General features: G+C 37.3%; 1 protein-coding gene across 2 annotated transcripts; it reads right to left on the bottom strand.

Moving 5' to 3' along the window:
* Positions 1–1,869: 1,869 nt before the first annotated feature.
* slc39a4 (solute carrier family 39 member 4) lies at positions 1,870–14,887 on the bottom strand. 2 transcript variants are annotated; one of them, XM_008422153.3, is made up of 12 exons: positions 13,612–14,887; positions 9,321–9,635; positions 7,634–7,835; positions 7,415–7,539; positions 5,987–6,161; positions 5,697–5,869; positions 5,368–5,553; positions 4,059–4,163; positions 3,762–3,810; positions 3,515–3,667; positions 3,242–3,429; positions 1,870–3,152 (listed from the first exon to the last, which is right to left on the bottom strand). In XM_008422153.3, the coding sequence occupies exons 1-12, from the start codon at positions 13,867–13,869 to the stop codon at positions 3,024–3,026; spliced, it is 2,058 nt and encodes a 685-aa protein (XP_008420375.2). In that variant the 5' UTR covers positions 13,870–14,887; the 3' UTR covers positions 1,870–3,023. The 2 variants fall into 2 exon arrangements, with proteins under 2 accessions (XP_008420375.2, XP_081468891.1); XM_081612765.1 differs by lacking the exons at positions 7,415–7,539; positions 7,634–7,835; positions 9,321–9,635; positions 13,612–14,887 and adding an exon at positions 6,557–6,758.
* Between the last annotated feature and the right edge of the window lie 9,962 nt (positions 14,888–24,849).

Genomic DNA, 24,849 nt, shown 5'->3' with positions numbered 1-24,849 from the left:
CTCCTGAGACGCCGGATGGTGGACCAGAATCGCCTCGAAGCCGTACGGAAGTCTGTCTCCATGGCCTCTCCAAACTCCTCCCACGCCCGAGTTTTTGCCTCAGCGACAACCCGAGCCGCATGCCGCTTCGCCTGCCGGTACCTATCAGCTGCTTCTGGAGTCCCACAGGCCAAAAAGGCCCGGTAGGACTCCTTCTTCAGCTTGACAGCATCCCTCACCGAAGGTGTCCACCAACGGGTTCGAGGGTTGCCGCCGCGACAGGCACCAACAACCTTGCGGCCGCAGCTCCGATAGGCCGCCTCGGCAATGGAGGTACGGAACATGGTCCACTCAGACTCAATGTCCCCCACCTCCCCCGGAACGTGTTCGAAGTTCTGCCGGAGATGAGAGTTGAAGCTCCGTCTCACAGGGGACTCCGCCAGACGTTCCCAGCAGACCCTCACTACACGTTTGGGCCTGCCAGGTCTGACCGGCTTCCTCCCCCACCACCGGAGCCAACTCGTCACCAGGTAGTGGTCAGTGGACAGCTCCGCACCTCTCTTCACCCGAGTGTCCAAGACATACGGCCGCAAATCCGATGAGACGATGACAAAGTCAATCATCGAACTGCGGCCTAGGGCGTCCTGGTGCCAAGTGCACATATGGACGCCCTTATGCCTGAACATGGTGTTCGTGATGGACAATCCGTGACGAGCACAGAAGTCCAACAACAGAACACCGCTTGGGTTCAGATCGGGGGGGCCGTTCCTCCCAACCACGCCCCTCCAGGTCTCACTGTCATTGCCCACGTGAGCGTTGAAGTCTCCCAGTAGAACAAGGGAGTCCCCAGGAGGGGCACTCTCCAGTACCCCCTCTAAGGACTCCAAGAAGGGTGGGTAATCTGAACTGCCGTTCGGCCCGTAAGCACAAACAACAGTCAGAACCCGTCCCCCCACCCGTAGGCGGAGGGAGGCTACCCTCTCGTTCACCGGGGTGAACCCCAACGTACAGGCGCCCAAATGGGGGGCAACAAGTATGCCCACTCCAGCCCGGCGCCTCTCACCGTGGGCAACTCCAGAGTGGAAGTACGTCCAGCCCCTCTCAAGGACAGCTTTTACAGCTTTTCCTGTTACATAAATATACCGTTTGAAAACTCGGGTTCACTGAGGCCATTCTTGTCTAATTTTGTTGCTTGTTCCTGAGGAAATATTTAAGAGAACAAATACTTTTTCACAGCACTAGACAGTCGTGGCTAATTATGAAGTAGAAGCAAAAAATAATACATGCTTTTGAACATTTTGTAATGACCATTTGCATTTGGTCATCTGAAAAAGCCAAAGGGGAACAAACCAACATTTGCGTTGTAGCAGCTTACTTAGATTTTATGAGAGAACCAGATTTGTTTAAAATACAGTTAAATTGTGTTGGAGTAATTGTCACAACATAGTTTAGTATTTTATCTTGGCAATTTATTCATTCAAATGTGTTCATTTTAAGCCAGATTACATCAGTTAATGCATTATTTCTGCTTTCATCATAAATGATAAAGGAACTGCGATAACAGTTTTATCGACATGAAAAAAAGGCAATACTTTGTCCCAAGCTGAGGTATTCCAATGGGGTGTTTTCTGATAAGACGACGACCAGGACAATCTGTCGCCTCTTATATCTGCTTATCACAAACATATCATTATCACTTCGCCATTAGGCTAATATGGACTGATAGGAGTATGGAAACCTACATTTTAATCAGCAAAAATGCTGTGAATCATAGAGACGTGCGTGGAGTGAGTTTTCTGTCTGTAAGCAGGGTTAATGGTTGAGTTTTGATTATTTTTAGTTGTAGAGTACTACAGTGTAAAAATACACTGTGCCTGTGATAAAGCCATGTATCAATTCAGATCGGTTTATTCATATAGCACCATTGGCACTTCTGTTCATTACAGAGAAAGAAAACGGTATACAAAAAGACATCATTTTCACATTAACAAACATATGTTCATCATTCACTCATAAAAATAATTAACTTATGTAAAAAAACAAACAAAAAAAAAAGCTATAGAAACAATTAGCTTTGGTCAAAAACAGAAAATCCAAAGCAAAGTCAGTGTCAACATCCATTTAGCAAACAAAAGTGCATCAAAATGCACCACTGAAAAGTTAGGAAAACATAAATTAAGCAACAATGACAAAAAAAAAGCATCAAAAGGTACATTTATATTCATTTAAACATTGTGTATTTTAAAAATGAGTTTAAATTGTATTCGGTCACATTTGATGGAGTTCAGTAACGCATTTTATTTTATAAAAACTCTGGAAAGAATATCTCAAGTCTTCTCTATGATACTGGTAGTTTAATGGAGTGTTCACATGGTCAAACAACCTTTCATTTGGTATTTGGATTCAAGTTTTTATTTACAGCATATTGGGACTCCCCTGTGTATGAGCTCCACGTTTTAAATTTATAAAACCTCATTTCATTGGGAGCACATCATTATTTAGCTCTTCATATTTATTACAACATGTGCGTCATGGCTATGCTTATTTTTTTCCCTGCAATCTGTAGAATCCTCCTATAAATAAGGGAGGTTTCTGTACCTCCATCATCAGTTTCAGTGTTGTACTGGATAAAAAACTTATCTGTATTTTTATCAGATTGCATAATGTTGCATGTGAGGGAGGTTTCAATAGAGCGAGCAGCTCAGTTTGCACAGTGACATTACTTTACAGTGTTCTGTGTGCATGTCTCTGCATGTGCAATCAGAGGTTCTGATGCACTCAAGATCCAAAATACCGTTTCAGTCATAGGACAAGATATGCAGAGGATCCAGAGTGCCCAAAGGACTGCAGTAAAGGATGTAAAGAGCTAAACTAACTCAGGGACAAAACTTTCTGGGGATGCTTTAAGTTGACATTTAGACAACTTTGAGGAAATATTCAAACATTAATTTGGATTTTTTATTTTTTTTTATCTAAAGGCTTTACGATGTTTCCAGGGAAACGATGAGCCATTAGGAAAGGCTGGTTTAATAAAATTAAAACTATTAAAAGCTAATCTCGTCCTCGTAAAGTGACAGCAGCAGCAGGATAATCCAGCCGATTAGAATACCGGCGTTCTGCAGCAGAAACTTCTGCCACGGCCTCTTGCTGCCGACATGGACCAGCGTAGGGAGCTGCAAGTAACACAAAGGAAAGACGGTTTTTAATGCGTTTCTGCAGGATTTTAGTTTTTATTCAAAGGTAATCGAGTAGAAGCACTCACCATGTCAGCCAGGCCAACATAGAGAAAGAGCCCTGCAGCTACTGCACCTATCCACTGCTGGGTTGCAAGGTCAGTGGCTACAGACAGAGAGATATACAGGCCTATAAAAGAGGTCACGGCGCTGCCCATGTTTAAAAGCAGCGCCTTTTGGACAGACAAGCCGCTGTGGAGCAGGATGGCAAAATCCCCTGCAGAAATGACAGCAAAACAGTGAGGTTAAGTCTAAAAAACCCAAATAGGATCAACTCAAATGTTCAGAGTGACGTAGCTCACCGAGTTCATGAGGGAGTTCGTGGCAGAGCACCGCCACTGATGTGGCCAGACCGGACCTCCATGACATGGAGAAAGCCGCGCCTATTGCCAATCCGTCTGCGAAGTTGTGTATCCCGTCACCGATGGTTATCATGTAAGGCAGCAGGTGCTTTTCTGTAATACAAAAGATTATAGTTTGTGCAATAAACATGGTGATTATCCCGACTTCATGAACTCACTTTTCTTTGTTGGGGGATGTTTTACTCACCTTTTCTCTGCTTTTTCTGCTCTGAATCATACTTTTCTTCATCATCAACCTGAAATGTTTGCATTACCTTTAATGTTAATTCAAACAATTCAAGCAGGTTGTCTTAAAAGTAAAACTACAGGATGGTGAATTCATTTCTACATACTTTGTCCAGGAAAGAAGCCTTTTACTACAAGACAAGTATGTGGTGTATTCGTTTTCTTTTTTTGTGAAGGTAAATTCGACTTCTATATCCCTTTTCAATCAGGCAATAGTCTTAAAATGTTTAAATGTCATTAATTTGAGTCGTTTACTCACCAGATCTGCCTTGGATGCAGACTGAGACTTATCTTTTTGTTTCTTTTCCTGTTGGTACATCTCTAAAACCCCAATATGATCGCAGTGGTGAGGGTTTGATTCGTCCTACAAGAGGGGCAAAACATTTTAGAAATTTAGGATAGAAATAAAAATTGATCCGATGGCAATCTATAGAAAGGCTAAACGGAAAGTAAATTGTTCCAATTATTTCTTATTAGATGCTTCGTAATACTTCTGACAAGTGAGACAAGATGTTCAAAATGACTAAGAAAAAGACACAAATGTGTTTTTTTTCCACTTTCGGCATTAAAATCATGCTAAAGTTTTTCTGTTTTAGATCAGTTAGGATTATTCCTATCTGCTAATTGATAGAAAAAAGTGACACAAATTTAAATTCAAATATATTTTCTTTTAATTTTAGGAGTTTACACTCTACGGTCTGACTGGTCGTAAAAATTGACGACCAGTCAACTTTTAATTAAACAAAAACATTTTGTTCATGAGAAAGGTAAAAACAACAAAAGTTAACATGGCTCCTTTCTATGTACAAAAAAAAAAATTACACATTATAAAAAAAGAATAATTGGCTATTTACAAAATCTGTTGTCCTTTAAATTGTGTGACTGAAATGTTTCTGCCATCGTTCAACAAGCTTCTTCTAATAGTTTTCTGAAATTCTGGCTCATTTTGTTCAGTTTGTATGCTGCCTCACATAAACAACTTTTCAGTGTTGCACGTAAATTTTCTATAGGATTAAAATCAGGGCTTTATTATTGTGTCTCCAAAATATTAACCGTCTTACTAAAGTCATTTTGTATTTAAATCACATGATTGGAGGAATTGTCCATTTAGAAAACCCATTTCTGCTCCAACCTGTTGGAGACACTTCCTCCATTTTTTAACCATAATGTTCCTTATGCATGATGCCATCTATTTTGTGAAGTGCACCAGTTCCTCTTTCTGAAAAATGATGCTGCCACTCCTGTCCCTCAGTTTGGTTGGTGTTTTCAGGCTTAAAATCTCCCCTGTTTTTCTCCAGATCCCTCCAAAGCCAATCAGAAGTTTACAGCCTTAAAAGCTAAATGGTCTCAGTGTATGTACACTTTTGAATTTCTAAAAATATATCCCATTATTCAGGCTTTTAATGCATAGAAATAATGTTGAAACCTACAAAATGTTTAGTCGGATTTAATGTCAATTAGTGATTTAAACCTACTTTCATCTCTGAAGCAGATCTGAAGACACAAAAATAGCTTTTTAATAATAATAATATAAAAGTTATATCTTCAGGTTGAGTGTCTCCACTTACCCCCTCATGATGGTGTTCATTTTTATTGGTGACCATTGAGAAGATGGTTTCCATCAGGTAAAATACGTAGACCCCTCCAATCACCACCAGCATTTTGAAAATGTAGTCTGGCGTTTCTACGTGTTCGTCGCTTGAATGCTGATGAGCGTCACTGCCGTCCTCTGTGTGAACGTGTATACCAAGAATCTGGAAGCATACGAGAGGAAGGTCAAATTTAGACGTGTCAATGCTTTACTTTTAATTGATGATGGAGAAGGAATAATTTATCCAACACGATCAACAATTACAGGACAAATGTGCTTTGAATAATTAGTTTTTTCTTCACCCACCATTGGTATGAGGTGCAGCAGGGCGTCTCCAGTCAGAGAACCGACAGCCATGCTGATGCAGAACTGGACGCTCATCTGGAAAACGTTGGTGCATGACGTACACAGCAGCACCACGATGCCAAGCATGGCAGTGAGGGTTATGAGTAGATTGGCAATGGTTGCATAAAGGTATTCTGCAGGGAGAAGAGCAGGAGATGGAAGAGGTCAGGTTTGCGAATCAGTTAAAATAACATATCCAAGTTTCATAAAGTGCAACCCAATAAAAGCAGCAGTCATTGCGTCACGCTCACTGTCAGTGGTGGAGAGGCCCTCGGGGGTCACTGGTTCTGGCACGGTGGTGCACGTTCCACTCAGGATCTGCTGGACCAGAGCAGGACTGAGCTTTGCAATGCCAGATTGACCCATGCCAGAACTTTCCCCAGTAAGTTTATAGATCTTGATCAGTTCGTCAGCTGTAAAACAGTGCTGAAAAAAAACAAAAGAAAATAATTAAAATGACATATTTTTAAACATTATTTGTAATACAGTGCTGTTTTTCTTTCCCAAACACAAAAACTTATGCAGTGTGTGCTTAAAAATGAGAAAAGTGGATGATTTGAATTTATCAGCATGAACAAAAATAACATTCTTCTGAAAACAATTTTTTGGCACTAGACTAATTAGTGGGAAAAGTGTTTGTCCCCTTTCAAATTTCTTGTTTCTTTGGAATTTAGTCTGAAATATTCCAAGTTATCAACAAAGTTTTTTTAGTTTCCAAGTCAAAATGTAAGTGATTTTGAACATTTATTTGTGAAAAAACCCCAAAAGATATCGTTAAGGGGATATACTTTTTTACAACAGTTTATGTTGGAACAACTTACGGCTGGACAATATGGCTGAAAAACATGATATAAGCATATTAGTCAATATCAATAATTACTGGTTAGTTATTTTTGTTTAAATATCTGAAATACTGCCAATCTGGTGGCGAGACCTTTCCTGTTTTATCCAGTTTTCACTCCACACAGTTTTTTATTTTTAAGCAAAACGAGGCAAAGAGCTAAACTGCTGCTGCGCCAGTTACTCAACAAGTTGTTGCTAGGTAACTACAAGTTACTTAGCAGGCTGTTGCTAGGTAACCAAAGAGTCGGCTAGTAAATTCCACCCAACCTTACTTCTGGCTGTGAGAGGCTGAGCAACTAAAGCCTTTCCTCTAAATCCCCCAGAATACCGTGTGGTTCTAGATGGCAGTTCAGGGAAATTATTGAATATTCCATCAGATGATCATCTATTGATATTGATCACATGTTTATATCAATATATATAGCTCTGGAAAAAAAATAAGAGGCCACTTGAAATGATCAGTTTCTCTGATTTTACTTTTTATAGGTATATGTTTGAGTAAAGTGAACATTGTTCTTTTATTCTATGAACTACTGACAACATGTCTCTGAAATTTCAAGCAAATATTTAGCATTTGCAGAAGAAGAGAAATTGTCAAAATAATGAAAAGGATGCAGAGACTTCAGACCTCAAATAATGCAGAGAAAAGAAGTTGATCTTCATTTAGAAACAACAATACTGATGTTTTAACCCGGGAAGAGTTCAGAGATCAATATTTGGTAGAATGAGCAGGAGGTTTTCAATGGGGTTCAGGTGCAGTGGACTCTTAATTTTTTCCAAAAATGTATGTTGTTATTGATTTAGACTTTCATCATGCAGGTCGTACAGGTACTTACATGTTGCCAGCTGTTACTTTTAGGCCCGCTCTGCTTCCTTCGATGATTATCGGTGTCTTCGTTATGATTGTGATCATGGTCGTCCTCTGAACCAATATTCAGGTTCGTCATGAGAACCTCCAAATCTGCAGGACACAAAGCACAACTGAGCACAAATATCTAGACGTGGACCATTTCTCCTTAGCTTCAATATGGACTGGACTGTCTGGGTTTATTTACCATGAACAGTGAAATTTTCTGAACCAAGTTGAGTCATGATGTAATCCAGGAAAAAGCTCTCTTCCGGCAGGGACTCATCACTGAAGCAGTAACCAAGCAGGGCATAGTAGAGGACACGCCCCAGCACTGCGCCCACTTCTTGTTTCTGGTCTGGAAACAACGGGTCCACCTCCACCATGATGCTGCTGGCCGCTACACAGCTCTGAGGACAGAGAGGTAAGCATCCGCAATAAATAAAAGGTTTGTCTCCAGGCTGCCTGTAAGTTCAGTTTAAACCCCCACGCCAAAAAAAACACGACTCACTGAAGGTTTAGACATATCCTTATTTCAAATTTGAAGTTATTTAACAAGTATGATACAAAAACAGCAGCTTCAGGAGGGAGAATGTTACTTAGTTCACTTTAATTAATGTTACTTCTTGGAAATGTGATCTGCTGGCTTTTGCTTCATATTAAAGCAACTTCTGGATTAATACACAAAAGAATTTTATACATCATTTCTGGCTTGAAAAAAATGCATACAAATTTACCAACTGGAGACGTTACTCAAGTAAGAGTAGCACTACTTCAACATATTTTAACTCAAGTGAAGGTCCAAGAAATTACTCAAGTAAAAAAGTATTTCATAAAAAGTTACTCGAATACTGAGTAACTGATCAAATGAATCGTTTAATATTTAAAAATTACATAATCAGATGAACCAAAACAAAGTGGAAATTTTAGTTTTTTAAAGGACTAAAATGACAATAATTCACATAAGTAACAAAAAATGTCCAAATCAGTTTCTTCCAATAATAAAAAAAACAAACTTATTAAACTTTAACAAAAACTGCAAGTGTGTGTCTGTCTTTTGAGTTTTTGGTTAAAACATGAGAATCCAGAAATTTTACTCAAATAAGAGTAGAAATACTTCATAATAAAATTACTCAAGTAAAAGTACAGCATAGTAAAAATTGTTTTTTTTTCATTGTCAAAAAAGTTACTCAAGTAAATGTAATTGAGTAAATGTAACTAGCTACTACCCAACTCTGGATGTGGGTGGCTTGAACAGCGCTAACAGCTTAGCATTCTGCAGAAAAAACAAGCTGAAAATATTTTTTTAAATAAAAAGATATTCACTATCCAAGATGAGAAACAAAAACATTAAACTTCCTCATGATACTCTAAGACATATAATGAAACTGGCATTGTTGCATTTTGTATGACTGAAACTGGAATGTGGTCGTTTTTTCCAGATCTTAGCTGGATCTGACCTATGTCCGGGGAGGTGCACGGTTTCAGGAGACGCAGGACATGCAGTGTGAAACTTTGACTTGTCAGCTGGTGCTATTAACTAATAAAATATTTCTTAAATTACTTATTGACACCTTCAACGTACAATAAAAGCTGAAAAATGTTACCTAAAGAGTGATAAAGACTGTTATGCAAGCTTATTAAATTGCTTGTGGATTTATTTTATTGTTTATTCAGGGCAGTGGCTTCCGAACTTATAATAGTTAAACTTGAAATAAGAGTCTTGCAACCATCTTCTCTTCAAGCTCATTAAACCTTAAGCAAAAATATGCAACAAGCCAAATTGACTAATTTAAAGACTAATTTTGAATATAAACTTTTGGTATTTTAGCATCGTAACTTAATGATTTTCTTGTATTTTTATGCACCAAAAGACGAGTGTCTAAGGGTTTTACCTTATTTGACGGCTCATAGTGGTTTTGCAGGTCCTGAATCACGCCCCCAAGTCCAACAATGCCAATGTGAGGGTGTGAGCGGTGGTCAGAGTGTGTGTGTTTGTGCAGGAAGCGGTCCGTCTCCTCTGCCCACTTCCCCTGACCCACGGCCGTACAGACCGAGTCCGGCGAGGAGAGGTACAGGACGCTGCCGGCAGCGAGAACTGGGAACTGAGACACGCTGACGGTTACGTTGTCCTCAACTTTTCCGTCTTCTTCCCTCCCGTGGACAGAGTGATTCCCGATGAGTTGATGAACTGACCCGGCCAGGTCACACTGAGCATTCGCACAATGAGAGAGACAAAGAAAAAACACACGAGATCAGATTAAACAACCACCTGTGGAGCCTTGCATTCATTTACAGTAAATGTTTTAAGGTTTTCTCACCCTCTAGCCGAAAGCATTAATGTGATATCTATTAATATTGCGATTTATACGACATAACTGCATTACTGTTAATTCTCGCAATTCTTTTAAAAAAAAAATCTCCAAGGTGTGGTTTCAAAATTCAGTTCATCCCGACATCATATTCTACTAGACATCTTTTTGCATAACATTTCCTATATTTCTAAGATCACTATTAACGTCTGGATCTATTCTGAGTAGAAATGAGCGAAGTTCAAGCATCAGATTTCACTCAGCTCTGTTGAGATGTGAGAAGCAGTAAACGACGAGACGAGTGACATTCATGACAGGCAACAATTTAGGCGATAATGGTGAAATATTTCATGCTGCGAGTTAGACTTGCATTTTGAGTCATTAATCCACTACGAATTGTTCACTGCAACTAAAAGACATCAGGAAGGAGAGTGGAGGATCTGAACAGAAACTTTCAACAAATACAGAAAAATGTTACTTAAATTTTTTGTTGTTATTAAAGCCATAAATACAAAGTTATATTTTGCATAAATAATTATTCCTTTCTGTCCCATCGCAGTCACACAAGAGATATTTCACAGTTTCATGCTGCGCATTGATGCATTTTACAGCTGTCATCGAAGAAGTTCAAGGACTCTGTTCCTGCTGATAAAGTATTTTATCTCAATCAGATATTATAGCAGTTTATCAAATTAAACAGGGGGAATAGTCTAATATGAAGAAAGGAAAGCAATTCAGCCTCAATAAGGAAACAAAAGGGTTGATTATTCTTCTGATAACTTGATAAGGCCCTATGAAATGTTAGATTAAGAACTCTTTATAAGCATAGACATTTTTTCTTTTTTTTACATTTTGTGTTAAAGCTATGATAATATTAGCCAGTAGGCTTTAAATGAACACAGATGTAAAACAATTAAGTTTCATTCTTTAGTCTCAAAAACATCCAGATACAAGGGTTAAAAAAATACTGTGTGGCTTTATATGTTTATATTAAATTTCTGCAGCCAATTTGGAAGTAATTCAATATAGATTCAACACTTGAACAGATTAATGAAAAGTATAAACAATATTTAACTTTCAGGGTAAAAGCCAGGCATTAGCAGTAATAACAGGAATGCTTTTCTGGGTGCAAATATTAGATTTCAGACCTAAGCCATGTTGTTACACTTTGTAATTATCCATGTCAAACAAAGCTAAAGCAAACATGTGAAACCAGGATGTAAAACTTTAGCAGCAGTAGCTTTTTGTCTGAGTTTATCAGCACCTCGGATCTTTGCGGAGGGATTCTGACCTACAACGTTACTTAAGTTTATTGAGGCCGCCAGGAACCCGCTTTTCAGTTTGAGGTCTGGACTTTGACTGGAATATTACAACACCTCAATTATTTCCTTTTTTTTGAGTTGCTCTTCAAATATTTGCGAGGAGGCCGAGGTCATTTGGGTCCTGAGGTAATAAAACAAGCCCAAGTCATGACCCCTCCACTGCCGTGCTTGACAGTTAACGTACAGTGTCATTTTGGTTTTGAGAAATAAGCGCACTTAAAATGTTTGTTCTGACAAAAGATACAGTCACTGTGATTAAGAGAGACACATCTGAATAGAGTTTAGTTTCCTTTAAAATAGTTTAAGTAAAAGAATAGCATAGTTTTTAAAGTGACGCTGAATTAGTGCTGTAGCTTAACTAGTTTCTGGTAAGTTATGATTTTTATGAGAGATTAAATGCATTTTCTGGATATTTCTTATTCAGATCCAACTCTGCTAACCTGAGCCTTGCTGCCGCTTCTTTTGCTTTTTTATAGAGAAAAGGTTTGGTTCTGCTAATAAAAACCGATGCATGCTCAGTCTTTTTCTGACATGAACTTTAACAAATTTTAAAAACAAATGTAACAATTGATTTTACAAATGTAATTATTTTTGATAAAAAACAACAAAACAATTCAGGACTTTGTGTCTTTTCTCCAAAAGCTGAGAAATATTACACATTAGTTTGCGTGCAAGATTTATGGATATTACTACATTTATTGGAAAATGCTGTTCCATGCTTACAGCATTCCCTTTTTTAATGTTACTTTTTTGTTACAATTTTACTTACACAATGAATTCCCCTGTTTACAGACAAAAGATGATCAATTTTTACTTTTTGTAAAAACAACTTTCTCTAATCAATGCATTTATTTATAACTGTGGTTCCCAAAGATGGGGTCGGGGCCCCACTGGTGGTCACAAATCAATAATTTTAGGGTCATGCAACGCTCTTCAAAAAATCAAACTAAATAAAAATATCATTGTAAAGCATATTTACGAGCCAAATAAATACATTTTCTGTAAATTGTATTTTTAATGTCGTTATCGCTCCTGCTAATCAAAATTTATCTAGACCCGTGAAATCAACATAAGAAAAAACTTGAACATACCTGCTTTAAAATGTGATCATTTTCTGGTTATATTCAAGAATGTTTTAAAGAATTTTTAATATTTTTATTTTTTTTGAAACAAGAAAGTTTTTGCATTTTAACTGATGTGAACAAAGGTGGATACTTTTCACTTTAATTAGTTAATTTAATGAAAAATTCCACATCTTTTAATCCTTTCAAATAAAATGAAATTAAAGGAGAACACATAATTAGTAATTTAGTGATGAAACGAAAAAACATTTTGTTGCAGCTTTTATTCAAATATTGTATGCAAACAGAGAGAAATTACTAAAACAAGCTTTTTTATTATTATTATACAATATTTAAAAAATGCTGCAAAGTTTAATTTTTTTTTCTATAATAACTAAAGGAACCTGTGAAGGAAATGGAGCCACACCCGACAGCAGAGCTGCAGGTTAGACTCTCGACTTAATAATAAACCAGCAGTCAGGGCGTCTGAAGCTTAAACGTTTAAAATCACCGTTTATTCTCTTAATCAACATTAACCAGTAAAATTACATTTTCTTTGTTATTTTCTTTCATGCACATAAGCTCTGGTTTGAGTAAAATAGATAAAAATGTGTTTTTGTTTAAAAAAAATTGTCAGGATAATCTGGAATTATTTAAAAATCAAAGATGTAATTATTCAAACATACTTTTCTTATTTTTTATAATAATATAATAAAAAAGTACAAATTTAATGATACCGATGTTTAAAAAAAAAAAATAAATTTATATATATATATATTAATATTCAACATCAGCATCATTAAATTTTTACTTTTTCTTTTCATTTCCCCACTGTTGGACACCTAATTTCTCTACCGTGTTACAATAATCCTATTCTATATTTTAAATTGGTTTAAAATGTTCATATATATTCCATCTTTGTAAAAGTTGTATGTTCATAAATGTACTTTTTTAAATGTTAGATTACAGAATAAGGTCGATATATAATCTGTATACATTTAAATATGTACTTTTTTATTACAACCTCTTGACTCAGAAGTTTAAATTTGTTTTAGTTTTAAGTCTGTACAATTGTCAAAAAAAAGAAATAAGAAAAAAAGAAGAATGATAGATTAGGTGCTACTGCCTCTTTTTCCGAAACAGCTTCAACTTTCCGAGGCAGGTAAGAATTTGTTTTTCATTTTACGGCATTTTGTTTTTTAATAAACAAACAAAAAGAGCAAACGAAAAAACAAAAAACATGTCAGTTTTAAGTTCTACTTTGAATTTAATCAACTTCACTTCGCTTTAAATTATTTTTTACTTATTAAGATACACTTTGTTTTTAACTAAATCAACATATTACGACCAATATCTGTGCATCTAATTACAAAATCCTATTTATTTCCGCGGTAATGAGCGGGTAACTAGTATCTCTTGGATCTGCAGCAGTTGGGCTCCCGGTTCCGTCGACCCTAACCTGGTAGCCAGGTTCGGCCCAATAAAACTCACCTTTCCACACGGCACCTCACCGCACTGCACACGATTCTGCAGGGTATTAAAGAGGGAGCGAAGGGACTCCCCGGTCAGAAAGCTCTGGCCCGGAGACACGACGCTGACGACGGCGCTGTACGCGTCCTCCACAGCGGAAGAGGAACCAACCGAACCCGGACAGCAGGAGAGGGACAGAAGCAGCAGGACGAAGGACTTCATCTTAAAACTTACTTCAGCCTGGAATATAAGTTCAAAGCTGCTGCAGTGGTGGCACATTGAGCCGTGCGGAGCCTCTGCTCGCAGATATACTCCTGAAAAGCGGCCATGCTCTCACCGGATCTGGACTCTGGATTGTGATTGGCTGAGACGTGGCTCGGAGTTTAGCGCACCTGTTGCCTACACCTGCAAACTAGAGAGGGTCTCTAGTCTGCAGAGACCATCTGAGGTCTCTTTTGGTGACCTCAAGACCTTTCTGGAATAAAAATATTAAATTTCATTTTAGTATTTTAATGGAACAAATGGAGTGATAATGATCTGAAGCATGACCTCTTGAAAAATGTTGCATAACTTTAGTGGATACAAAGGGCAACTTATAAATGGTGACTGGAAATTGGTAACTTATACATACGCGAAAAAGTACATTTGCTACCAAAACTTTAAAAATGGTAGTATCACCTTTGGAAGAAGTAATTATCGTCTAAACTTTTGTAATATACGAGTAGTTTTGTCAGTTTTTGATTTAGGCGACATTACCCAGGGCGGGGCTGCATGGTGCTGCAGTTAGGCCTGAAAGTGTCCCGCATGCGCAGTAGAGGGCGCAATAACGTCACCGTGCTCAGCGTTCTCAGTGTTCTACCAACCGCCATAAAAAAAAAAAGTAGTGCTCAGTGTTTGCGGAAGTAAACATGGAGGCTAACGGTGGAGCATAGCTTACACATTTGAAGTTGTTGTCTGACCGGAGCCAGCACTTTAACAACTTAATCCTCATATAGTCCATCTTAGTTGTTTTTTTTCTTTCCGCTTGCCCGTATCAGGACGCAGAATAGAGAGACTTGTTGAGTATCAGTGACGTTCAGTTCGGATGAATGCAGCCTGGACGTTAGGTCGCATTTGAATGCGATACATATCAGATATGCTAATATATTAAAAAAGAATCTGACCTGTGCTGTTCAGACTCATGAAAAAAAAAAATCAGAATTGGGTCACTTCAGGTTGCAGTGTGAACACACTCCAAGTGACCTGGGTCGCATTTTGAAAAAAATATCCGACCTGTACTGTTCAGAATGTCTTAAAAAGATCAGATACAGGAATTGGGTCACTTAATTTATTTCTGTTTTTATTTTAATTATGTAAAGCACTTTGAAATGCCTTGCTGCTGAAATTTGCTATACAAATAAAATTTGATTGATTGACTTGATTCTGCAGTGTGAACGCAGCATTAGTAGCTCTGTTGCCTTCCTGCAAGAAAAACCAGACCTGGATGGAGTTTACAGGTTCTTTCTGGGTGACTGTCCAAAAACATGACTGCTAGGTATCTTTAAATTGTCTTTAGTTGTGTGTGTGTGGGTAGTCTTGTTTTTGATACAGTGTAAGGAACACTGTATCCAAACAAATACTGCACTGTGAGAAATGTTTTTGGATTAGGGGTTAGCTTTAGGAGGACTAAAGTGTGAATTGAGTTTAGGGCCGTTTTATGGTTTGGTATCTTCTGGTAATGGTTAGATTTAGGGTCAGGCTGTAGAAATGTATAAAAAAATGAATGAAAAGTCAATGCAAAGTCACTGCCAGTCTGTCCAAAGTGTGAACACAATGACAGTATAGATGATAGATGGAGGCACCAGCACAAGATGGGGAAAAATAGTTTATCTTTGTTTGGCCCCAAAAGAGTTTTGCTTTAGTTATTTAAAGGTGAAGTCGGTAGGATTTTGGTTGAGTTACACCTGTTTTGCTGCCAACATAAAAGGATGTTACCTGGTTTGGACTGAATAACAACACCAGGAAGACTTTCTGAATGTGAGTAAGTAGGGTGAGGTTAACCTGTGACATTTTTCTGTTATTTGTAACTTGCAGTCTGGCTTCATGCAGAACTTCCTCTGGTTGTTGTGGATGTACTTTAGCCCACTTTTTCATAATTTTTAATTTTTAAAAATGGTTCTGGAGTTGCACTGCTGCATTCTCAGTCAGATTAAAGTCCAGCTTCTGTCTAGGCCAGCTAAGGTATTATTTTTGAGACGTTGGCTCATTGTCATGCTCCATAAAATTGGATATTTTCCTTCAGGATGGTGGAGAGCATGATTTATGGTTCTGTCATGTAGCAAATTGTTTAGATCTTGATCATCAAAGCAGGCCCAGATCATTACACTACCACCACCATGTTTTGCCATGGTGGTGGTAAAACACCACCATGGCGTGATGGTAAAACCATGGCGTGATGGTAAAACCATGGCGTGATGGTAAAACCATGGCGTATCGTTTAAAAAAATGCGTTAATTTAGAATGGATGTAATGAGATGCATCCCTTTGGAAATGTTTTACTTTTGTCCAGTCGATCTACAGAGTATTTTCTTCATCAAGATGTTTTTGCCCTTTTGAACTCGCCCATTGATGCACGTGTTGGCCAGTCTAATCTTATTGCTGCATCATCAACTCTTTTGTGACCTCCTGGATGAGTAGTCGATTTGCTCTTGGAGTAATTTCGGATGACTGGCCACTCCTGAAACTGTCCTCATCTTCATTTATGGATATTGTCTCTCACTGCGATTCTGCTCCTGGAGTCCCAAATCATTTGGAAAAAGACTTTTAACTGGTTCTCCACTGCAGGAACCTCCTTCAGGAACTAAAATGTCGCATTGTGGAATCTGCTTTTACGTTGGGTGGAGATCTGTGTCTCCGGATCGCTGAAGGAGGATTTGCTACAGTGGATGTAATCTACATAAACAGTCATATTTGACAGGGATTCAAAAAGCAGCGCAGAACATAAGGAGGTTCTGGGAACAGATTCATCTGTTGCAATCCTTACTAGATATGTTATTCACTTTTCTTATCTATTCTTAAGATTGAGGTAAGGTATGTAGCCTTTTCAGGTCTTTTAGCTTATGTCATGTTCTCAGATAAGATTTTCATTTAAAACTAGTGAAAACACAACATTTAAGATAAAAATATTACATCAGACCAAATAAATAAAATGTTTTAATACAGAATTGTGGGAAAAATATATGTATCTTTCTTTTAAAAACATACTTTTTAATCTGACAAACAAGCCTCATCGGATTGTGTATTTAAATTTATTGACTGTAACTGACTGAATTAATGACTTGCTTTGTTAAAAAAAATAACTCGCAGCTTTGTTTCTGTGTAACTTGTTTTCTATTTTATATTAGATTAGAAGACACTGTTTTATCAGAAGCTTGACAATCCGTCCAGGGCTGATAAATGTCACAAAACACTGACTCACAACCTCTAAGTAAAAGTTGTTCTAAATAAATAACGTACATCGGGTACATTTACACCAGCGTATGATGAATACAGTTATCCTGAGATCTGAAATAGGACAGTAAACTTGTTTTGTTTGAGCTTTTTTAAACCCTGACTTGGTAAATTGATAAAATGGAAGTTGTTTTTTAATTATCAGTGGATTTCCTTTAGAACGGGAGAGTCCAATAAATCCAGTGAAGAACTGAAAAGGAGACCAATCGCATGTCTTTTTGAGACATTTTTAAATAGCTTCAAGTTCAATGATGATGGCACAAGCTAATCAGATTGTGAAAGAAAACCAAAACACTCCCATCTGCAGATGAAAGAAAGCTTATCAGGAAACACAGGAACAAGTTTATCAAAAATTGGAAACTGTTGAACAGTAACACTGGTTTAACATTAGCCTGGAGGTAAAGGACGTCAACCAATAAAGAACGCTCCGCTCCAAAATCGCCACCTTTAAGCCCGACTAGAGTTTGGATGAAAAAGTCAAAAACCTTCTGGAGAAAAGATTCATGTTCAAATGAGACAAAGATTGGGCTGTTTGACCACAACGGCAAGAAGATTGGTTGGTAAAATGAAGATGAGGCTCTCGCTAACCATCAGGTACGATGTTGGTTGAATCCTGCTTCTGGGCTGAATTTCTGTTTTGATAATTGATGACATTTTTTCCTGGCTTTATTAGAAGGTGTCCACTCATATGCGGACATATGGACTTGTTTCTTATAACTTTCAGTAAAAATCCACTTATGTGAATACAGAAGGGCTCCATCACTGAATAACATTCAGCTCTGGAAAAAAAATGAAGAGTTCATCACTGAAAACCTGATTATTCCAACAAACATTGATTTATAAGCTTTTCCTGAGTTAAAACATCAGTATTGTTGCTTCTAAATGAATATGAACTTGTTTCCTTTGCATTATTTGAGGTCTGAAAGCTCTGCACCCTTTTCATTATTTTGACCATTTCTCATTTTCTGCTAATACTAAATTTTTGCTTGGAATTTCAGAGACATGCTGTCAGTAGTTCATAGAATAAAAGAACAATGTTTCGTTTTACTCGAACATAAACCTATACAAGGTTTATGTTTACACTACCACCAAGAGACCACCTAAAACTGATCGTCTTTTGATTTTTTCCAGAGCTTTGTGTGTGTATTTTATCTTTAAAACAAACGGTCTTTTCTTTCCGTCCTCAGAGATGATTAGTTTCTAGATATCTTTATCATCACATTATGCTTTCACTGTTTGTCCCCTGAAATCTATGTGTTGAAAATGTTCTTTACTTCTTATCTAAGTAGTGAATAACAATCAGAATAGAGAGATAAATATTCAACAAAGAGCACACGAACCGGTGTCAAAACTGAACAGGAGACCATTCGTCCAGACGTAACGCTCGTTGTGCATGTTTCCATGTTGTGCCACAAGATGGCGCATCTGCTCTTCATAACAGGAAACTCCCAGTTTCTCAAGACCAGGCAGGAAACAAATGTTTTCAGTACATAGTTTGGAGAACCTCGTGGCATCAGTATGGTATGTTTTGTTAAAATTACCCTTCAAAACAAAAATCCAAACTTTTCTACAAAATCAGAAAAGAAAAGCAGAAACGTTGAGCAATTATTCAGGGATTTTTTTTCATATCCGATAGAAAAGATAGAAATTGCAGAAATGTTATTGTAAAGTACCTTACAAGACAAACAAAATTGCACATCCAGTTAGAGAAAAATGAAATGCAATTGAGATAAAAATCCGTTTATAGTGGTTCACACCATCCAAAGTTGAATTCTGATCTAAATACACAATAGTTAAATTCTAATTACCTTACAGTGCAATGACATTTAGCTTACCATTCAAACCAGTTGGTAAAAAGTGCCTTTCCATGGAAGGCCTTGTTTGCATTAAATCACTCACAATCCCTTCTCTTGAGCAAGCATGTGGCGACAGTAGAGAGGAACATTTCCCTGAAAGTTCAGCTGCTGTTGGGCTTTTAAACTCAGCAAATAGTTACACTTCCACCAAAGCAATTCATTATATCACACTATTTAGCAAATAGTGTGATAACAATGTTTCGTTTTACTCAAACATAAACCTATACAAGGTAAAATCGAGTAATATCCTGATTTTAGTTCATAGAATAATATATTCAACATATTTGAATATATAAATACATTAATTTAAGCAATACTGACATTTCAAGATTAAAAGCAAGTTTTAAAAATAAATTATTGATTTGATGTAACTTTCTCATCTTAAATGTCATGTTTCATTAACTGTAAGGGGAAAATCATATTTTAGAAAAATTAAGGCTTGAAAATATCAGTCTGTATGTAATTAATGCATATACCTTGTTTCACAGATTTAATTGACGTCCCCAAGTAAATGTACGGACTGAGGAGGAAAACCTCATTCCGTGTTTTGAGGGATGGCGTTTAAGTTTAAACCCCAAACATATAATTTTAATGTAAATCTACCAGTTGTACGAATAATTTTCAGTCCAACTCAAGCTTATAATCATATTTTTTGAGTTTGAATGCAATCACACAGGAAAAACAAATATGCATGGTGCCACAAATCAAGGGACTGTCTAAAAGTGCAACAATTTCGGGTATAAAATATCAGCTTTTATTCGGTTATCGTTTTATTTTTGAATGAAGACTCACATTCTGGCTCTTCAAGTCCGACGCAAAAGGTGAACTCGCATCGGCTGCTCTCTCTCTGCTTCATGGATCACTTCAGGGAGAGTTATCGAGTTGATTGGCCGCACATCATTTTAAAATAAATTAAATCCATGAGTGGACAGCAACACACACACACACATATAACCAAATCTCCCTTACAGTGTGGGATCCTGGGCATCTGTTCATGTTCACACTCACTACTGGAGACAAAACACATTGTCCAGTGACCTGCTTTCACACTGCGTCACGCTACGTTGTGTTTTCTGTCAGACAAACCTGTAGATGTTCTCAAAACTCCAATTCGTCCAGCTCAACAGTGTGTTTCCATAAAACACACACATAAACATGAACATGAATGTGTTACTGTACAGCACATCTACAGGAGAATATTGATGAAATACTACCAGGTCTTTTCTCATTTTATTTTAATAAAATGCACAGACACAAACAATCAACGTATCATAACAATAACAATTATTCATTTATTCAGGCTTATTTGATGGGGATTGCACAAGATTAGCTAGTTAAAATTTAAATGGAAAAGAAACAACATGATAATAAAAAAAATGATGAAAATAGCAATAAATTAACCTCTTTCAGTCTAACTTCTTCAGTATAAAGCAGCTGAAGTGACTGTTGATGCATTTTTTGACACGAACAAAAGATGTATTTGGAAGCATTGAGCTGCCATCTAGTGGTCAATGTTGCAACAACATCAAAGAAGGATTTTATATTCTAGATATGATGGAAAGAGAGGTTGTACAGTATTGGCTTTCAGCAAGAAGATTCGGGGATTCACAAATTTCTGAAAAAGAAAACAAAAAAATTGGCCCAAAACAAATTTCTTTTTGTTTTGGGCCAAATCAAGATCATGAATGCTCTTGAAGAGCCTGTTGTGCCAGAATGTGTTGATAAAACTCGTTCACAAACTGTTAAAATATCAATAGATTATTAAAATTAAATAATGTTGAACATCTTTTCAGTGCCACCCAAGAATTTTATGAAACTTTTTGGATTTTTGCAATAAAAATCAAAGTGTTTGTGGTACCAATTTGGAAATATTTGGAAATATTTGCAATATCTGCGCTTATTTATGTCAGTAATCTGACATCAATTAAGGCTGAAGCAGCTGTTTAGTACAAGTAAAACATTTCTTTTTTTTTGACAATTTGAGAAAAATCTGCAATAAGCTCCCAAAAATGTAGAGATTTGTGGATTTTGTCTGAATTTCCACGATAATTCCCAAAAAACTGGAGGGACTGATTGATATCATTTGGCAGTAAACAGGTGAAATCGGCATTGATTTGATTGAAAACATAATATTCAAGCACATTTAGCGTTTAGTCTAGAATCTAGAGGGCCACAGTAAAGGATATATCGGGCCGAATTTGGCCCACGGGCCTCGTGTTTGACACATGTAGTCTAAGCGGTCTCAAGCATCATGAAGACCTGCTGCACCTCTACAAACAAATTCTTAACTTATTTAATATTTCACATGTCTGTTTTGTTCAAATGCTTTCCTCTCACCACATCGCCCTGTCCCCTTCCTCTTGAGACGCTCGCTCTGCCTGGCTTCAGCCCTACTTTCTCGACGATGCTGATGTTTCCATTACAGAAATAAAAGCATGACGGCTAATCCAGTTACACGTTCCCTGGACAACACACACACCCACACACAGACCCGAACACACACTGGTATGTAAAGCTCGCAAGCACAAGCACACAGCCACCCACGCATAGACATACTAACGTAAATATATGCACAAATCTGCTTAAAAAACAATAACATGGCAAGTTTTTACATTTACAAATGCCCTAAGTGGACAAATTTGAGCAAGCTCAGAGAGGCACGCGTACACACAGGGGGCATGTGATTGGAGGAATGCCTCCTGTTGTGTAAAAGTCAAACAGAGCAATAAACACTGAGATTAGCTAATCCACACACACATCTCTGTAATCTCCCAAGAGAATTTTCCACGTCCTTCCCATGGAGCGACAACAGAGGAAGCAACAAGGTAAAAGCAGAAACAACGGAGATCCTCCACTTTTTCAGCTAACCTTGGTTGTTTTAGATGTGACGTGTTGATGCACTGTCAAAGGGATACAATCTTATAGAAATAGACACTTTTATCAGTGATAAAAACATCCATTATAGCAACCAGTCACACCCCAGTAACAGTCATACATGATACATGTGACAAAGTAAGGTTAATTTCCTTATATAGATTTGTAATCTTTACATTCATCTATTTATTGGTGGAAAAGAAAGCGATTCAGTTTCACTTGAACTGTGAAAACTACCTTTGTTACACACATCAAACAGAGAATATCAACATAAAATTCTAGCTGAGAAGGGAAAAGTTAGAATACCCTCTCCCTTAAAATCAATGCCATTACCCTCTTTCGCTGAAATAACCTCAGTTTCTTTCAGAGTCTTGCCAGTTTCTGACATCAGCCTCACACAGCAGAGTTTAGAATGGAAAGCTTTTGGTCCAGGAAAGCGTTTTCCATATCCATGCTTTACAGTTGTTAGCATAAATATATGTCCTGTGTTCCAATAACTTCATTTTAGATCAATCAATTGGAACAACATTATTCCAGAAGTCTTGGTCTTTGACTACCTTCTCTCTGGCTACCTTTTTGTTTTTGGCCTGTTTTCAGGATGAAGTTGTTTGGATGAGATGTCCAAATGTCTTCCTCCTGTAGACCATTTTCTTTTGTCTATGTACCTCAAACCACATATTTAAACCCATTATATCTGAAAGCCCAACACTGGCCTCACTGGGAGGATGATCTAAGCTCAACCCACCTTTTGGGTAAGTCAGTTTGGGTCCCACTCTATTACCACATGCTACACCAGCCCCTATTTGGCCCAAAGTTAGCCCGCATGCATGTAATTTCTTTCTTTAAAATATGCTTTAAATAAATGTTTGATTCCTGATAATTTCACCGACATGTTTTAAGATAAAGCAATCTGAAAATTATGCATAAGGTTGGAACAAGAATGTGCATGACTGCACAGCAGCATGTTAAAGTGAATCTGACTTCATAAAACATGCTTATTCCTTGCAGAAAGGTCCAAATTTGTGCAAAAAAATATTTAAAAAGCAACAAACCCCCTTCAAAACAACTCTTCAGTTACCATGGCAGTACTATGTCTTTTATGTTGGAATACCGCACATCCTATTATTTATTTTTTTTATTAAAAAGTCTTCCAAAATGCTAAAACCATGTATTTCTTAAACTGAATGTATGAAAACAAAAAAGTTAATATTTATGCTAACCTTGAGGATTTATGACAGCAATTATTGCTCCAGCTGTTATTATAAACAGCTGATCGCTTTTTCCCCCAAACTTTTTTGATGTTATTTTTTTAACCTTGGTGAGCTGAAGCTTCTCCTTACTAAGACTAAACGGGAGGCAATTTTGCATTTAAAGTAAGACAAACAACTTGAGGTGCATTTCTAGATATTTTTACAACCAAGCCACTGAAAGCTTGTTACATTATGTCCTCACTCAAATATTTATTAATTACCTATCACATCTGCGTGTTTGTCTAGTGGACATTTAAACCGACACTCACTCATGGCCACTTATGTTTCTGTTCATACGGAGCGTGTGGAGTTTAATTGGTATTTCGGTGGTCTTCAACGGTCATCGATTGAGTTAATTATGTTCTTAATGAGGGCACAAATTATTCCGTTGCCTAATTAAAGGTTAGTTACACCACTTAATTGTGAGTGTCCTGAAAATGACCGGATAAGCTTAAAACTACTATCCTATGGGATCCAAATGTAGAAGTAAATGTCCTTAGTTTCCCACTGGATGACTTTTACCGTAAACTGTATGACGTGGGTACAATGTTTTGGGCAAAAAGCGGACCTCCGGTATCCGGGTAAGTTAGCTATAATCAGTGAAAACTTGAGAGCCCATCTAAAAACTCTTAAAACAAACTGTTTTAGTAGTTCACACGCCAATATATGTAGCTATAAATAATAACAGAGAATGGAAATGTATTAGCATGACAACAGAAGCTACAAGCGAACATTTACAGCCTTCCTTATCGTATGGGTGTTCAGCCAATCAACACAAAGGAAAATGAATGCCGCTCCCGGATTGGCTGTTGTGCAAACGCCAACCAATAGCGTGTCAAGTAGCGTTCTCGGTCTGCGTTTTGGCTTCTCAAGCTGCATTTTCTTTCTAATGTTTTAGATATGCGGTACGAAAAAAATCAAGAGATTAATTTGGAGTAAAATTCAACAGAAAACTATTAGCGAATCATTGAATACTAATTCCTCTAATTCTTTTTAGTGAACATAAGTACCTGATTTTTACTGTATGAATAGAACTGCACATTGAGAAACAGAAGGTGGGTTTTATCAGCACACTATTTGTTGAGATTTTAAAATTAAGCATTCATAAATGATAAAGTAAGTGAAATCTGCCTACAATGTAAAACCGGTACATCCCTGCAAGATGGAGGAAAAATTAGCTATCAAACACACTTACATATGCTGGTCAAGTGTTAATGATTTCCTAAATTTCATGGTACTGAAATTCTTCAAACTGGCAGAAGGAAAAAAAGACTGAATGAAAGAGAGTAATGGAGAGATGGAAGAAGCAGTGGAATAGTAATGAGAAATTCTGACTGAGAGACGGAGCGAGAGAAGGAGTGAAGGAAGGACTTAAAAATAATAATCATGTCATGGCCTGATAGGCTTGGTTTTCCAATATTTAAATCAGCGGACTGAGAAATGAGAGAAAGACAAAGTAGTGGCAGCAGGCCGAAGAGGGAAGGAGAACAATGAAACAACAGATGGATAAAAGGGACTGAAAAAGAAGGAAATACATGCTGTACAACATTGAATTGGAAAATGTGGCTATTGCAATAAAGTTAAAACTATCAATTATATTACGAAATAAAATCACAATATTCATGTTTTAATGCAGCTCATATTATTTACATTATAAAGGATGGATTTCTTTAAAAATCCCACTGCAAGATAAAATCTTCAGACAAAAGAGTGAAGCAATTACCAAGACACATATCTGACCAACATTTTAATTAAACTTTAATAATGCTGTAATCTCTAAAACGTGTTGC

Source organism: Poecilia reticulata, chromosome 11 (genome assembly GCF_904066995.2).
Source record: "Poecilia reticulata chromosome 11, P_reticulata-male-v2, whole genome shotgun sequence".
In the NCBI taxonomy this organism is placed as follows: Eukaryota; Metazoa; Chordata; class Actinopteri; order Cyprinodontiformes; family Poeciliidae; genus Poecilia; species Poecilia reticulata.
This window is presented reverse-complemented; position numbering and strand designations above follow the sequence as displayed.

What these genes read in the sequence shown, in the direction of transcription:
- slc39a4 (XM_008422153.3), bottom strand. Translation starts at nt 13,869, where the DNA reads ATGTGCCACCACTGCAGCAGCTTTGAACTTATATTCCAGGCTGAAGTA. An exon ending in TGCTGCACCTCATACCAATG is followed by an intron (nt 5,554 to 5,696) that starts GTGGGTGAAGAA and finishes GTATGCTTCCAG; the next exon opens with ATTCTTGGTATACACGTTCA. An exon ending in CTGCATCCAAGGCAGATCTG is followed by an intron (nt 3,811 to 4,058) that starts GTGAGTAAACGA and finishes CAAACATTTCAG; the next exon opens with GTTGATGATGAAGAAAAGTA.